This window comes from Salvelinus alpinus, chromosome 25, assembly GCF_045679555.1.
Source record: "Salvelinus alpinus chromosome 25, SLU_Salpinus.1, whole genome shotgun sequence".
NCBI classification, from domain to species: Eukaryota; Metazoa; Chordata; class Actinopteri; order Salmoniformes; family Salmonidae; genus Salvelinus; species Salvelinus alpinus.
In genome coordinates, this window is record NC_092110.1 from 40577113 (window position 1) to 40594361 (window position 17249).

Genomic DNA, 17249 nt, shown 5'->3' on the forward strand with positions numbered 1-17249 from the left:
TGACCAGGTGGCGAATCGCATCTCTGCATGTCTGGCAGACATATCAGTGTGGATGACGGACCACCACCTCAAGCTGAACCTCGGCAAGACGGAGCTGCTCTTCCTCCCGGGGAAGGACTGCCCGTTCCATGATCTCGCCATCACGGTTGACAACTCCATTGTGTCCTCCTCCCAGAGCGCTAAGAACCTTGGCGTGATCCTGGACAACACCCTGTCGTTCTCAACTAACATCAAGGCGGTGGCCCGTTCCTGTAGGTTCATGCTCTACAACATCCGCAGAGTACGACCCTGCCTCACACAGGAAGCGGCGCAGGTCCTAATCCAGGCACTTGTCATCTCCCGTCTGGATTACTGCAACTCGCTGTTGGCTGGGCTCCCTGCCTGTGCCATTAAACCCCTACAACTCATCCAGAACGCCGCAGCCCGTCTGGTGTTCAACCTTCCCAAGTTCTCTCACGTCACCCCGCTCCTCCGCTCTCTCCACTGGCTTCCAGTTGAAGCTCGCATCCGCTACAAGACCATGGTGCTTGCCTACGGAGCTGTGAGGGGAACGGCACCTCAGTACCTTCAGGCTCTGATCAGGCCCTACACCCAAACAAGGGTACTGCGTTCATCCACCTCTGGCCTGCTCGCCTCCCTACCACTGAGGAAGTACAGTTCCCGCTCAGCCCAGTCAAAACTGTTCGCTGCTCTGGCACCCCAATGGTGGAACAAACTCCCTCACGACGCCAGGACAGCGGAGTCAATCACCACCTTCCGGAGACACCTGAAACCCCACCTCTTCAAGGAATACCTAGGATAGGATAAAGTAATCCTTCTGACCCCCCCCCCCCTTAAAAGATTTAGATGCACTATTGTAAAGTGGTTGTTCCACTGGATGTCATAAGGTGAATGCACCAATTTGTAAGTCGCTCTGGATAAGAGCGTCTGCTAAATGACTTAAATGTAAATGTTAAATGTCATGGTACGGGTCATGGTGTTGGTCATGGTGTTGGTCATGGTGTTGGTCATGGTGCTGGTCATGGTACTGGTCATGGTACTGGTCATGGTGTTGGTCATGGTGTTGGTCATGGTGCTGGTCATGGTGTTGGTCATGGTGTTGGTCATGGTGTTGGTCATGGTGCTGGTCATGGTGCTGGTCATGGTGTTGGTCATGGTGCTGGTCATGGTACTGGTCATGGTGTTGGTCATGGTGCTGGTCATGGTGTTGGTCATGGTGTTGGTCATGGTGCTGGTCATGGTGTTGGTCATGGTGTTGGTCATGGTGCTGGTCATGGTGCTGGTCATGGTACTGGTCATGGTGTTGGTCATGGTGTTGGTCATGGTGCTGGTCATGGTGTTGGTCATGGTACTGGTCATGGTGCTGGTCATGGTGCTGGTCATGGTGCTGGTCATGGTGCTGGTCATGGTGTTGGTCATGGTGCTGGTCATGGTGTGGGTCATGGTGTTGGTCATGGTGTTGGTCATGGTGTTGGTCATGGTGTTGGTCATGGTGTTGGTCATGGTGTTGGTCATGGTGTTGGTCATGGTGTTGGTCGTGGTGCTGGTCATGGTGTTGGTCATGGTACTGGTCATGGTGTTGGTCATGGTGTTGGTCATGGTGCTGGTCATGGTGTTGGTCATGGTGTTGGTCATGGTGTTGGTCATGGTGTTGGTCATGGTGCTGGTCATGGTACTGGTCATGGTACTGGTCATGGTGCTGGTCATGGTGTTGGTCATGGTACTGGTCATGGTGTTGGTCATGGTGTTGGTCATGGTGCTGGTCATGGTGTTGGTCATGGTGTTGGTCATGGTGCTGGTCATGGTGTTGGTCATGGTACTGGTCATGGTGTTGGTCATGGTACTGGTCATGGTGCTGGTCATGGTGTTGGTCATGGTGCTGGTCATGGTGTTGGTCATGGTACTGGTCATGGTGCTGGTCATGGTGTTGGTCATGGTGCTGGTCATGGTGTTGGTCATGGTGTTGGTCATGGTGCTGGTCATGGTGTTGGTCATGGTACTGGTCATGGTGTTGGTCATGGTGTTGGTCATGGTGCTGGTCATGGTGTTGGTCATGGTGTTGGTCATGGTACTGGTCATGGTGCTGGTCATGGTGTTGGTCATGGTGCTGGTCATGGTGTTGGTCATGGTGTTGGTCATGGTGCTGGTCTTGGTGTTGGGCATGGTACTGGTCATGGTGTTGGTCATGGTGTTGGTCATGGTGCTGGTCATGGTGTGGGTCATGGTGTTGGTCATGGTACTGGTCATGGTGCTGGTCATGGTGTTGGTCATGGTACTGGTCATGGTGTTGGTCATGGTGCTGGTCATGGTGCTGGTCATGGTTCTTGTCATGGTGCTGGTCATGGTGTTGGTCATGGTACTGGTCATGGTACTGGTCATGGTGTTGGTCATGGTGCTGGTCATGGTGCTGGTCATGGTGTTGGTCATGGTACTGGTCATGGTGTTGGTCATGGTGTTGGTCATGGTGCTGGTCATGGTTCTTGTCATGGTGCTGGTCATGGTGTTGGCCATGGTACTGGTCATGGTACTGGTCATGGTGTTGGTCATGGTACTGGTCATGGTACTGGTCATGGTGTTGGTCATGGTGTTGGTCATGGTACTGGTCATGGTACTGGTCATGGTGTTGGTCATGGTGCTGGTCATGGTACTGTGGATGTGTGTGTGTGTGTGTGTGTGTGTGTGTATGTATGTATGTGTGTATGTATGTGTGTACGTGCGTGTGTGTGTGTATGTGTGTGTCTACCTGCAGTGCGAGGGCCAGGCGTATCAGGTCCACCACCACTTCCTCATTGGCCAGTTCCACACTGAGGAGAGCCAATAGGGTGTAGAGAGCCTGGTAATGGCTCCGCCCACTGTTCTCTTCCGAACAAGTCAGGAAGATGTGTCTGTAGAGACGCTGGCCGTGCTACACACACGGCAAACGTTACAATACTTTACAACCATTCATCTTTCATAAGAGGAGAAGAGTTTAGTTAAACTGCATTTACGGGAGGTTACATGGTTGTGAACTTTACAGCAATCATTACAGCAAAAACACACACACACACACACACACACACACACACACACACACACACACACACACACACACACACACACACACACACACACACACACACACACACACACACACACACACACACCTTCTTCATGAAGAGGTTGTCCTGTCTGGAACACTTGTCCACCTTCAGCTTGAGGACTGAGATATCTGAAAGGATGCTGAGGAGAGTGAGAGAAAGAACGAGATGGAGAGAGACGAGGGACACATCACGTCGTACCTGGCTGCTTCTCATTGATTGCTAATGCCTGACCGGCATTTACCAACAACTCAACGGAACATAAAACTTGAGTGCGTTTGTGTGTGTGTGTGTGACACTGACCTGAGGAGGGTGAACTTGTGTGTGTTCTGGTGTCTGTCTATGAGGCTGATGAGTATGGAGAGTACCAGCAGCCTGATCTCAGGATCTTCCATCAAGGTGAAGGAGAGGAGAGGCTCCAAGAAAGACGAGGGCAGAGCTGCCAACATGTTACTACTCTCATACCGCTCTGTCACCTGGGGGAGGAGGAGGAGGAAGAGAGAGAGAGACAGAGGAAGAGAGAGAGAGAGAGAGAGAGAGAGAGAGAGAGAGAGAGAGAGAGAGAGAGAGAGAGAGAGAGAGAGAGAGAGAGAGAGAGAGAGAGAGAGAGAGAGAGAGAGAGAGAGAGAGAGAGAGAGAGAGAGAGAGAGAGAGAGAGAGAGAGAGAGTAAGAGAGTGAGGGAGAGAGAGAGGGAGAGAGATAGTAAGAGAGTGATGGAGTGAGAGAGAAAAGAGTGAGGGAGAGAGAGAGAGAGAGTAAGAGAGTGAGGGAGAGAGAGAGGGAGAGAGTAAGAGAGAGAGAGAGAGAGAGAGAGAGAGAGAGAGAGAGAGGGAAAGAGAGAGAGAGAGAGAGAGAGAGAGAGAGAGAGAGAGAGAGAGAGAGAGAGAGAGAGAGAGAGAGAGAGAGAGGGAGAGAGATAGTAAGAGAGTGATGGAGTGAGAGAGAAAAGAGTGAGGGAGAGAGAGAGAGAGAGTAAGAGAGTGAGGGAGAGAGAGAGGGAGAGAGATAGTAAGAGAGTGATGGAGAGAGAGATATTAGGGTCTATGGTCTTAGCAATAACAGGAGTAACAGAGGGGAATATGACCAGTGACAATATCTATATATCTGTTATCTCCCCGTCTCTAACCTCTGCTACCATTGGTTATCTCCCCGTCTCTAACCTCTGCTACCATTGGTTATCTCCCCGTCTCTAACCTCTGCTACCATTGGTTATCTCCCCGTCTCTAACCTCTGCTACCATTGGTTATCTCCCCGCCTCTAACCTCTGCTACCATTGGTTATCTCCCCGTCTCTAACCTCTGCTACCATTGGTTATCTCCCCGTCTCTAACCTCTGCTACCATTGGTTATCTCCCCGTCTCTAACCTCTGCTACCATTGGTTATCTCCCCGTCTCTAACCTCTGCTACCATTGGTTATCTCCCCGTCTCTAACCTCTGCTACCATTGGTTATCTCCCCGCCTCTAACCTCTGCTACCATTGGTTATCTCCCCGTCTCTAACCTCTGCTACCATTGGTTATCTCCCCGTCTCTAACCTCTGCTACCATTGGTTATCTCCCCGTCTCTAACCTCTGCTACCATTGGTTATCTCCCCGTCTCTAACCTCTGCTACCATTGGTTATCTCCCCGTCTCTAACCTCTGCTACCATTGGTTATCTCCCCGTCTCTAACCTCTGCTACCATTGGTTATCTCCCCGCCTCTAACCTCTGCTACCATTGGTTATCTCCCCGTCTCTAACCTCTGCTACCATTGGTTATCTCCCCGTCTCTAACCTCTGCTACCATTGGTTATCTCCCCGTCTCTAACCTCTGCTACCATTGGTTATCTCCCCGTCTCTAACCTCTGCTACCATTGGTTATCTCCCCGTCTCTAACCTCTGCTACCATTGGTTATCTCCCCGTCTCTAACCTCTGCTACCATTGGTTATCTCCCCGTCTCTAACCTCTGCTACCATTGGTTATCTCCCCGTCTCTAACCTCTGCTACCATTGGTTATCTCCCCGTCTCTAACCTCTGCTACCATTGGTTATCTCCCCGCCTCTAACCTCTGCTACCATTGGTTATCTCCCCGTCTCTAACCTCTGCTACCATTGGTTATCTCCCCGTCTCTAACCTCTGCTACCATTGGTTATCTCCCCGTCTCTAACCTCTGCTACCATTGGTTATCTCCCCGTCTCTAACCTCTGCTACCATTGGTTATCTCCCCGTCTCTAACCTCTGCTACCATTGGTTATCTCCCCGTCTCTAACCTCTGCTACCATTGGTTATCTCCCCGTCTCTAACCTCTGCTACCATTGGTTATCTCCCCGTCTCTAACCTCTGCTACCATTGGTTATCTCCCCGTCTCTAACCTCTGCTACCATTGGTTATCTCCCCGTCTCTAACCTCTGCTACCATTGGTTATCTCCCCGTCTCTAACCTCTGCTACCATTGGTTATCTCCCCGTCTCTAACCTCTGCTACCATTGGTTATCTCCCCGTCTCTAACCTCTGCTACCATTGGTTATCTCCCCGTCTCTAACCTCTGCTACCATTGGTTATCTCCCCCTCCTTAATTGATGCTACCATTGGTCAACTCCCCGTCTCTAACCTCTGCTACCATTGGTTATCTCCCCGTCTCTAACCTCTGCTACCATTGGTTATCTCCCCGTCTCTAACCTCTGCTACCATTGGTTATCTCCCCGTCTCTAACCTCTGCTACCATTGGTTATCTCCCCGTCTCTAACCTCTGCTACCATTGGTTATCTCCCCGTCTCTAACCTCTGCTACCATTGGTTATCTCCCCGTTCTCTAACCTCTGCTACCATTGGTTATCTCCCCGTCTCTAACCTCTGCTACCATTGGTTATCTCCCCGTCTCTAACCTCTGCTACCATTGGTTATCTCCCCGTCTCTAACCTCTGCTACCATTGGTTATCTCCCCGTCTCTAACCTCTGCTACCATTGGTTATCTCCCCGTCTCTAACCTCTGCTACCATTGGTTATCTCCCCGTCTCTAACCTCTGCTACCATTGGTTATCTCCCCCTCCTTAATTGATGCTACCATTGGTCAACTCCCCGTCTCTAACCTCTGCTACCATTGGTTATCTCCCCGTCTCTAACCTCTGCTGCCATTGGTTATCTCCCCATCTCTAACCTCTGCTGCCATTGGTTATCTCCCCGTCTCTAACCTCTGCTACCATTGGTTATCTCCCCGTCTCTAACCTCTGCTGCCATTGGTTATCTCCCCATCTCTAACCTCTGCTGCCATTGGTTATCTCCCCGTCTCTAACCTCTGCTACCATTGGTTATCTCCCCGTCTCTAACCTCTGCTACCATTGGTTATCTCCCCCTCCTTAATTGATGCTACCATTGGTCAACTCCCCGTCTCTAACCTCTGCTACCATTGGTTATCTCCCCGTCTCTAACCTCTGCTGCCATTGGTTATCTCCCCATCTCTAACCTCTGCTGCCATTGGTTATCTCCCCGTCTCTAACCTCTGCTACCATTGGTTATCTCCCCGTCTCTAACCTCTGCTGCCATTGGTTATCTCCCCGTCTCTAACCTCTGCTACCATTGGTTATCTCCCCGTCTCTAACCTCTGCTACCATTGGTTATCTCCCCGTCTCTAACCTCTGCTACCATTGGTTATCTCCCCGTCTCTAACCTCTGCTACCATTGGTTATCTCCCCGTCTCTAACCTCTGCTACCATTGGTTATCTCCCCGTCTCTAACCTCTGCTACCATTGGTTATCTCCCCGTCTCTAACCTCTGCTGCCATTGGTTATCTCCCCGTCTCTAACCTCTGCTACCATTGGTTATCTCCCCGTCTCTAACCTCTGCTACCATTGGTTATCTCCCCGTCTCTAACCTCTGCTACCATTGGTTATCTCCCCGTCTCTAACCTCTGCTACCATTGGTTATCTCCCCGTCTCTAACCTCGGCTACCATTGGTTATCTCCCCGTCTCTAACCTCTGCTACCATTGGTTATCTCCCCGTCTCTAACCTCTGCTACCATTGGTTATCTCCCCGTCTCTAACCTCTGCTGCCATTGGTTATCTCCCCGTCTCTAACCTCTGCTACCATTGGTTATCTCCCCGTCTCTAACCTCTTCTACCATTGGTTATCTCCCCGTCTCTAACCTCTGCTACCATTGGTTATCTCCCCCTCCTTAATTGATGCTACCATTGGTTATCTCCCCGTCTCTAACCTCTGCTACCATTGGTCATCTCCCCGTCTCTAACCTCTGCTACCATTGGTTATCTCCCCGTCTCTAACCTCTGCTACCATTGGTTATCTCCCCATCTCTAACCTCTGCTACCATTGGTCAACTCCCCGTCTCTAACCTCTGCTACCATTGGTTATCTCCCCGTCTCTAACCTCTGCTGCCATTGGTTATCTCCCCATCTCTAACCTCTGCTGCCATTGGTTATCTCCCCGTCTCTAACCTCTGCTGCCATTGGTTATCTCCCCGTCTCTAACCTCTGCTGCCATTGGTTATCTCCCCGTCTCTAACCTCTGCTACCATTGGTCATCTCCCCGTCTTTAACCTCTGCTACCATTGGTTATCTCCCCGTCTCTAAACTCTGCTTCACTGCTAGCATTTTGACATGTAGAACGCGATATATAATCTCTGTATCAGGCTTGTAGCCAGTTCAGTTGAAGGCAGTGATTTGAATTTACATTTTAAAAAATCAACAACTTTTGAAAAGAATATTTTCTACTTTTCAGTTTCTTGAAAAGTCTTTGAAAATATATGACATTTCTTCAATTGTTTTACTTTAATGTCAGTTTACTTCCTGAATGGACTGACTTCTATCCTGCTTTGAACAATGAGTATAAAGTATATTTCACCTGCAGTAGAGACTTTAACAGTATAAAGTATATCTCACCTGCAGTAGAGACTTTAACAGTATAAAGTATATCTCACCTGCAGTAGAGACTTTAACAGTATAAAGTATATCTCACCTGCAGTAGAGACTTTAACAGTATAAAGTATATCTCACCTGCAGTAAAGACTTTAACAGTATAAAGTACAGTGGGGAGAACAAGTATTTGATACACTGCCGATTTTGCAGGTTTTCCTACTTACAAAGCATGTAGAGGTCTGTAATTTTTATCATAGGTACACTTCAACTATGAGAGACGGAATCTAAAACAAAAATCCAGAAAATCACATTGTATGATTTTTAAGTAATTAATTTGCATTTTATTGCATGACATAAGTATTTGATACATCAGAAAAGCAGAACTTAATATTTGGTACAGAAACCTTTGTTTGCAATTACAGAGATCATACGTTTCCTGTAGTTCTTGACTAGGTTTGCACACACTGCAGCAGGGATTTTGGCCCACTCCTCCCTACAGATCTTCTCCAGATCCTTCAGGTTTCGGGGCTGTCGCTGGGCAATACGGACTTTCAGCTCCCTCCAAAGATTTTCTATTGGGTTCAGGTCTGGAGACTGACTAGGCCACTCCAGGACCTTGAGATGCTTCTTACGGAGCCACTCCTTAGTTGCCATGGCTGTGTGCTTCGTGTCGTTGTCATGCTGGAAGACCCAGCCACGACCCATCTTCAATGCTCTTACTGAGGGAAGGAGGTTGTTGGCCAAGATCTCGCGATACATGGCCCCATCCATCCTCCCCTCAATACGGTGCAGTCGTCCTGTCCCCTTTGCAGAAAAGCATCCCCAAAGAATGATGTTTCCACCTCCATGCTTCACGGTTGGGATGGTGTTCTTGGGGTTGTACTCATACTTCTTCTTCCTCCAAACACGGCGAGTGGAGTTAGACCAAAAAGCTCTATTTTTGTCTCATCAGACCACATGACCTTCTCCCATTCCTCCTCTGGATCATCCAGATGGTCATTGGCAAACTTCAGACGGGCCTGGACATGCACTGGCTTAAGCAGGGGGACCTTGCGTGCGCTGCAGGATTTTAATCCATGACGGCGTAGTGTGTTACTAATGGTTTTCTTTGAGACTGTGGTCCCAGCTCTCTTCAGGTCATTGACCAGGTCCTGCCGTGTAGTTCTGGGCTGATCCCTCACCTTCCTCATGATCATTGATGCCCCACGAGGTGAAATCTTGCATGGAGCCCCAGACCGAGGGTGATTGACCGTCATCTTGAACTTCTTCCATTTTCTAATAATTGCGCCAACAGTTGTTTCCTTCTCACCAAGCTGCTTGCCTATTGTCCTGTAGCCCATCCCAGCCTTGTGCAGGTCTACAATTTTATCCCTGATGTCCTTACACAGCTCTCTGGTCTTGGCCATTGTGGAGAGGTTGGAATCTGTTTGATTGAGTGTGTGGACAGGTGTCTTTTATACAGGTAACTAGTTCAAACAGGTGCAGTTAATACAGGTAATGAGTGGAGAACAGGAGGGCTTCTTAAAGAAAAACTAACAGGTCTGTGAGAGCCGGAATTCTTACTGGTTGGTAGGTGATCAAATACTTATGTCATGCAATAAAATGCAAATTAATTATTTAAAAATCATACAATGTGATTTTCTGGATTTTTGTTTTAGATTCAGTCTCTCACAGTTGAAGTGTACCTATGATAAAAATGACAGACCTCTACATGCTTTGTAAGTAGGAAAACCTGCAAAATCGGCAGTGTATCAAATACTTGTTCTCCCCACTGTATATCTCACCTGCAGTAAAGACTGTAACAGTATAAAGTATATCTCACCTGCAGTAGAGACTTTAACAGTATAAAGTATATCTCACCTGCAGTAAAGACTTTAACAGTATAAAGTATATCTCACCTGCAGTAAAGACTTTAACAGTATAAAGTCTATTTCACCTGCAGTAGAGACTTTAACAGTATAAAGTCTATTTCACCTGCAGTAGAGACTTTAACAGTATAAAGTCTATTTCACCTGCAGTAGAGACTTTAACAGTATAAAGTATATCTCACCTGCAGTAGAGACTTTAACAGTATAAAGTCTATTTCACCTGCAGTAGAGACTTTAACAGTATAAAGTCTATTTCACCTGCAGTAGAGACTTTAACAGTATAAAGTCTATTTCACCTGCAGTAGAGACTTCAACAGTATAAAGTATATCTCACCTGCAGTAGAGACTTTAACAGTATAAAGTATATCTCACCTGCAGTAGAGACTTTAACAGTATAAAGTATATCTCACCTGCAGTAGAGACTTTAACAGTATAAAGTATATCTCACCTGCAGTAGAGACTTTAACAGTATAAAGTATATCTCACCTGCAGTAGAGACTTTAACAGTATAAAGTATATCTCACCTGCAGTAGAGACTTTAACAGTATAAAGTATATCTCACCTGCAGTAGAGACTTTAACAGTATAAAGTATATCTCACCTGCAGTAAAGACTTTAACAGTATAAAGTATATCTCACCTGCAGTAGAGACTTTAACAGTATAAAGTATATCTCACCTGCAGTAGAGACTTTAACAGTATAAAGTCTATTTCACCTGCAGTAGAGACTTTAACAGTATAAAGTCTATTTCACCTGCAGTAGAGACTTTAACAGTATAAAGTATATCTCACCTGCAGTAGAGACTTCAACAGTATAAAGTATATCTCACCTGCAGTAGAGACTTTGACAGTATAAAGTATATCTCACCTGCAGTAGAGACTTTAACAGTATAAAGTATATCTCACCTGCAGTAGAGACTTTAACAGTATAAAGTATATCTCACCTGCAGTAGAGACTTTAACAGTATAAAGTATATTTCACCTGCAGTAGAGACTTTAACAGTATAAAGTATATCTCACCTGCAGTAGAAACTTTAACAGTATAAAGTATATCTCACCTGCAGTAGAGACTTTAACAGTATAAAGTATATCTCACCTGCAGTAGAGACTTTAACAGTATAAAGTATATCTCACCTGCAGTAGAGACTTTAACAGTATAAAGTATATCTCACCTGCAGTAGAGACTTTAACAGTATAAAGTATATCTCACCTGCAGTAGAGACTTTAACAGTATAAAGTATATCTCACCTGCAGTAGAGACTTTAACAGTATAAAGTATATCTCACCTGCAGTAAAGACTTTAACAGTATAAAGTATATCTCACCTGCAGTAGAGACTTTAACAGTATAAAGTATATCTCACCTGCAGTAGAGACTTTAACAGTATAAAGTATATCTCACATGCAGTAGAGACTTTAACAGTATAAAGTATATCTCACCTGCAGTAGAGACTTTAACAGTATAAAGTATATCTCACCTGCAGTAGAGACTTTAACAGTATAAAGTATATCTCACCTGCAGTAGAGACTTTAACAGTATAAAGTATATCTCACCTGCAGTAGAGACTTTAACAGTATAAAGTATATCTCACCTGCAGTAGAGACTTTAACAGTATAAAGTATATCTCACCTGCAGTAGAGACTTTAACAGTATAAAGTATATCTCACCTGCAGTAGAGACTTTAACAGTATAAAGTATATCTCACCTGCAGTAGAGACTTTAACAGTATAAAGTATATCTCACCTGCAGTAGAGACTTTAACAGTATAAAGTATATCTCACCTGCAGTAGAGACTTTAACAGTATAAAGTATATCTCACCTGCAGTAGAGACTTTAACAGTATAAAGTATATCTCACCTGCAGTAGAGACTTTAACAGTATAAAGTATATCTCACCTGCAGTAGAGACTTTAACAGTATAAAGTATATCTCACCTGCAGTAAAGACTTTAACAGTATAAAGTATATCTCACCTGCAGTAGAGACTTTAACAGTATAAAGTATATCTCACCTGCAGTAGAGACTTTAACAGTATAAAGTATATCTCACCTGCAGTAGAGACTTTAACAGTATAAAGTATATCTCACCTGCAGTAGAGACTTTAACAGTATAAAGTATATCTCACCTGCAGTAGAGACTTTAACAGTATAAAGTATATCTCACCTGCAGTAGAGACTTTAACAGTATAAAGTATATCTCACCTGCAGTAGAGACTTTAACAGTATAAAGTATATCTCACCTGCAGTAGAGACTTTAACAGTATAAAGTATATCTCACCTGCAGTAGAGACTTTAACAGTATAAAGTATATCTCACCTGCAGTAGAGACTTTAACAGTATAAAGTATATCTCACCTGCAGTAGAGACTTTAACAGTATAAAGTATATCTCACCTGCAGTAGAGACTTTAACAGTATAAAGTATATCTCACCTGCAGTAGAGACTTTAACAGTATAAAGTATATCTCACCTGCAGTAGAGACTTTAACAGTATAAAGTATATCTCACCTGCAGTAGAGACTTTAACAGTATAAAGTATATCTCACCTGCAGTAGAGACTTTAACAGTATAAAGTATATCTCACCTGCAGTAGAGACTTTAACAGTATAAAGTATATCTCACCTGCAGTAGAGACTTTAACAGTATAAAGTATATCTCACCTGCAGTAGAGACTTCAACAGTATCAAGTCTATTTCACCTGCAGTAGAGACTTTAACAGTATAAAGTATATCTCACCTGCAGTAGAGACTTTAACAGTATAAAGTATATCTCACCTGCAGTAAAGACTGTAACAGTATAAAGTATATCTCACCTGCAGTAGAGACTTTAACAGTATAAAGTATATCTCACCTGCAGTAGAGACTTTAACAGTATAAAGTATATCTCACCTGCAGTAGAGACTTTAACAGTATAAAGTATATCTCACCTGCAGTAGAGACTTTAACAGTATAAAGTATATCTCACCTGCAGTAGAGACTTTAACAGTATAAAGTATATCTCACCTGCAGTAAAGACTTTAACAGTATAAAGTATATCTCACCTGCAGTAGAGACTTTAACAGTATAAAGTATATCTCACCTGCAGTAGAGACTTTAACAGTATAAAGTATATCTCACCTGCAGTAGAGACTTTAACAGTATAAAGTATATCTCACCTGCAGTAGAGACTTTAACAGTATAAAGTATATCTCACCTGCAGTAGAGACTTTAACAGTATAAAGTATATCTCACCTGCAGTAGAGACTTTAACAGTATAAAGTATATCTCACCTGCAGTAGAGACTTCAACAGTATAAAGTATATCTCACCTGCAGTAGAGACTTTAACAGTATAAAGTATATCTCACCTGCAGTAGAGACTTTAACAGTATAAAGTATATCTCACCTGCAGTAGAGACTTCAACAGCATGACTTGGATCATCCTACTGCCTTCAAACCTGATATATATATATATATAGAGGAGAGAGAGACAGAGCTGCTACAATCACTCAAATCATGGATTGGAATTCAAAACCAACACCATTACACAGGGCAGTTTCACTTTTCAGCCTCGTATCAAGTTTGATGGTTTTGTTTACATGACGCCTCTGCTTGTCACTTACGCTTTCAACACACCGACAGCGTCGTTACACAAAATAGTACACAGCATCATCTGGATATGTGTGCAACAAAAGTTCAACGGTCATCTTCTGCTACCATTTCCGTCAAGCCGTCTACGAATACAGTTTGACGCATACGTTGGGTAAATCCAACATCTGCACCACACAGAACACCCTGCAACTTCCTCTGCAACGCAATGCTGCAAGGCAAACGCAGCGTTTCACTGGAAATGAATGTAATTCTGGTGTACCACAATGCCATGACTCTGTCGGTGTGATCGAAGCGTTAGCATTAAGGAGATACATTGGCTAAGGTCCTGCGATAGACTAGCGTCCTTTCCCGGGGCTGTACGTGTACATCAAGCTGTCTAACACTACGGAAACAGGAGATAGACTGAATCAAATCAAATGGTTACATACACATGTTTAGCTGATGTTATTGTGGGTGTAGCAAAATGCTTGCGTTTCAAGCTCCAACAGTGCAGCAATATCTAACAGTTTCACAACATATACCCAAAATACATGTAAATCTAAGTAAGGAATGGATTATCAATACAGTATATACATATACGTCAGAGCGGATTTGGACTAAGATACTATAGAATAGTATAGAATACAGTTTATACAGATGAGATGAGTAATGCAAGATACAGAGACATTATTAAAGTGGCTAGTGTTTCATTTCCTTAAAGTGGCCAGTGATTCCTAATCTGTGTCTATAGGCAGCAGCCACTCAATGTTAGTGATGGCTGTTTAACAGTCTGATGGCCTTGAGATAGAAGCTGTTTTTCAGTCTCTCGGTCCCAGCTTTGATGCACCTGTACTGACCTCGCCTTCTGGATGATAGCGGGGTGAACAGGCAGTGGCTCGGGTGGTTGATGTCCTTGATGATCTTTTTGGCCTTTCTATGGCATTGTGTTCTGTAGGTGTCCAGGAGGGCGGGAAGTTTGGCCTTGGTGATGCGTTGAACAGACTGCACCACCCTCTAGAGAGCCCTGCGGTTGTGGGTGGTGCAGTTGCCGTACCAGGAGGTGATACAGCCCGACAGGATGCTCTCAATTTTGCATCTGTAAAAGTTTGTGAGGGTTTTAGGTGTTAAGCTAAATGTATTCAGCCTCCTGAGGTTGAAGTTGCGCTGTTGCGCCTTCTTCACCACGCTGTCGGTGTGGGTGGACCATTTCAGTTTGCCAGTGGTGTGTACGCCAAGGAACCACACTCCCAGAGCCCACACCTCCTCCCTGTAGAATGTCTCATCGTTGTTGGTAATCAAGCCCACTACTGTTGTGTCGTCTGCAGACTTGATGATTGAGTTAGTTATTGGTTGATGCAGTTATGTGTGAACAGGGAGTACAGGAGGGGACTGAGCACGCACCCTTGTGGGCCCCTGTGTTGAGGATCAGCGAAGTGGAGATGTTGTTTCCTACCCTCACCACCTGGGGGGGGGCGGCCCATCAGGAAGTCCAGGACCCAGTTGCACAGGGCGGGGTTCAGACCCAGGGCCTCGAGCTTAATGATGAGCTTTGAGGGCACTATGGTGTTGAAGGCTGAACTATAGTCAATGAACATCATTCTTACATAGGTATTCCTCTTGTCCAGATGGGTTAGGGCAGTGTGCAGTGTGGTGACGATTGCATCGTTTGTGGATCTATTGGGGCGGTAAGCAAATTGTGGGTCTAGGGTGTCAGGTAGGGTGGAGGTGATATGATCCTTGACTAGTCTCTCAAAGCACTTCATGATGACAGAGGTGAGTGCTACGGGGCGATAGTCATTTAGCTCAGTTACCTTCGCTTTATTAGGTACAGGGACAATGGTGGTATTCCAGGGGGTGTCCTTGTACATCAAGCTGTCTCACTACAGAAACAGGAGATAGACTAGTGTCCTGTCCAGGGGGTGTCCTTGTACATCAAACTGTCTCACTACAGAAACAGGAGATAGACTAGTGTCCTGTCCAGGGGGTGTCCTTGTACATCAAACTGTCTCACTACAGAAACAGGAGATAGACTAGTGTCCTGTCCAGGGGGTGTCCTTGTACATCAAGCTGTCTCACTACAGAAACAGGAGATAGACTAGTGTCCTGTCCAGGGGGTGTCCTTGTACATCAAGCTGTCTCACTACAGAAACAGGAGATAGACTAGTGTCCTGTCCAGGGGGTGTCCTTGTACATCAAGCTGTCTCACTACAGAAACAGGAGATAGACTAGTGTCCTGTCCAGGGGGTGTCCTTGTACATCAAGCTGTCTCACTACAGAAACAGGAGATAGACTAGTGTCCTGTCCAGGGGGTGTCCTTGTACATCAAGCTGTCTCACTACAGAAACAGGAGATAGACTAGTGTCCTGTCCAGGGGGTGTCCTTGTACATCAAGCTGTCTCACTACAGAAACAGGAGATAGACTAGTGTCCTGTCCAGGGGGTGTCCTTGTACATCAAACTGTCTCACTACAGAAACAGGAGATAAGCTCCTGCCCCTACGGGCCATTCTAGCTCAGACAAGGCTTCCATGGCGAAGGCTTGCTTACATGCATGAATTCATTCTGATTGTGACCTACCCAGCCATAGGTGAGCCCAGAGCAGGGTATATTACAGGAACCTACCCAGCCATAGGTGAGCCCGGAGCAGGGTATATTACAGGAACCTACCCAGCCATAGGTGAGCCCGGAGCAGGGTATATTACAGGAACCTACCCAGCCATAGGTGAGCCCAGGGCAGGGTATATTACAGGAGCCTAACAAGCCATAGATGAGCCCAGGGCAGGGTATATTACAGGAACCTACCCAGCCATAGGTGAGCCCAGAGCAGGGTATATTACAGGAACCTACCCAGCCATAGGTGAGCCCAGAGCAGGGTATATTACAGGAACCTACCCAGCCATAGGTGAGCCCAGAGCAGGGTATATTACAGGAACCTACCCAGCCATAGGTGAGCCCAGAGCAGGGTATATTACAGGAACCTACCCAGCCATAGGTGAGCCCAGAGCAGGGTATATTACAGGAACCTACCCAGCCATAGGTGAGCCCAGAGCAGGGTATATTACAGGAACCTACCCAGCCATAGGTGAGCCCAGAGCAGGGTATATCCCAGGAACAGGGATCTTCCCCATGATGAACAGCATGACCTCTGCCCTCTGGTAGATAGGCAACGTGTTGGCAAAGGATCCTGGATGGACAGAACACGCACAGAGTATCAAGATATGCCAACACAAACGAGCACACACACACACACACACACAGACGTTTGTTGTACTATCCTTGTGGGGACTAAACAATTGATTCCCATCCTATTTTCTCTAACCCCTAACCCTAATCTTAACCCCACACCCCAACCACTAACCCTAGTTGTAATTGTAACACTAAACCTACTAAAGCCTTTTTCCTTGTGGGGACCGGAGAACGGTCCCCACTTGTCAGAATTTTCCTGGTTTTACTATCCTTGTGAGGACTTCTGGTCACACACACACACACACACACACACACACACACACACACACACACACACACACACACACACACACACACACACACACACACACACACACACACACACACACACACACACACACACACACACACACCCCCCCTACTGACCGATGGTCTTGATGACAGCCTCCTGTAGTTGTCTCTCCTGCTCAGTAGTTGTCTTGTTGTTGCAATACGGGTCACAGCTTCCAGTCAGTTCATAGTCCACACTCAGCCTCAACTGTTTCAACAGGGTGTTAAATACCTCCAGCACTGTTGGGCCTACACACACACACATACACACACACACACACACACACACACACACACACACACACACACACACACACATACACACAAACACACATACACACAGACACACAAACAGACCCACGCACACAATTATTGGTTGTGTGTA

At 45.8% G+C, this 17249-nt stretch overlaps 1 protein-coding gene across 6 annotated transcripts in view; it reads right to left on the reverse strand.

Moving 5' to 3' along the window:
- LOC139553964 (protein EFR3 homolog B-like) overlaps positions 1-17249 on the reverse strand; it is a 64860-nt gene that overhangs the window by 14375 nt on the left and 33236 nt on the right. For all 6 annotated transcript variants that reach the window (XR_011670772.1, XM_071366790.1, XM_071366785.1 and 3 more), the window contains exons 10-15: positions 16961-17113; positions 16421-16532; positions 13166-13217; positions 3381-3553; positions 3144-3219; positions 2744-2905 (exon numbers count right to left, since the gene is read on the reverse strand). Coding sequence is in view for 5 of the 6 variants with exons in the window: in XM_071366790.1 (XP_071222891.1) it covers positions 2744-2905; positions 3144-3219; positions 3381-3553; positions 13166-13217; positions 16421-16532; positions 16961-17113 (728 nt within the window). In the remaining variant the exon portion in view is untranslated. The remainder of the gene's footprint in view (positions 1-2743; positions 2906-3143; positions 3220-3380; positions 3554-13165; positions 13218-16420; positions 16533-16960; positions 17114-17249) is intronic.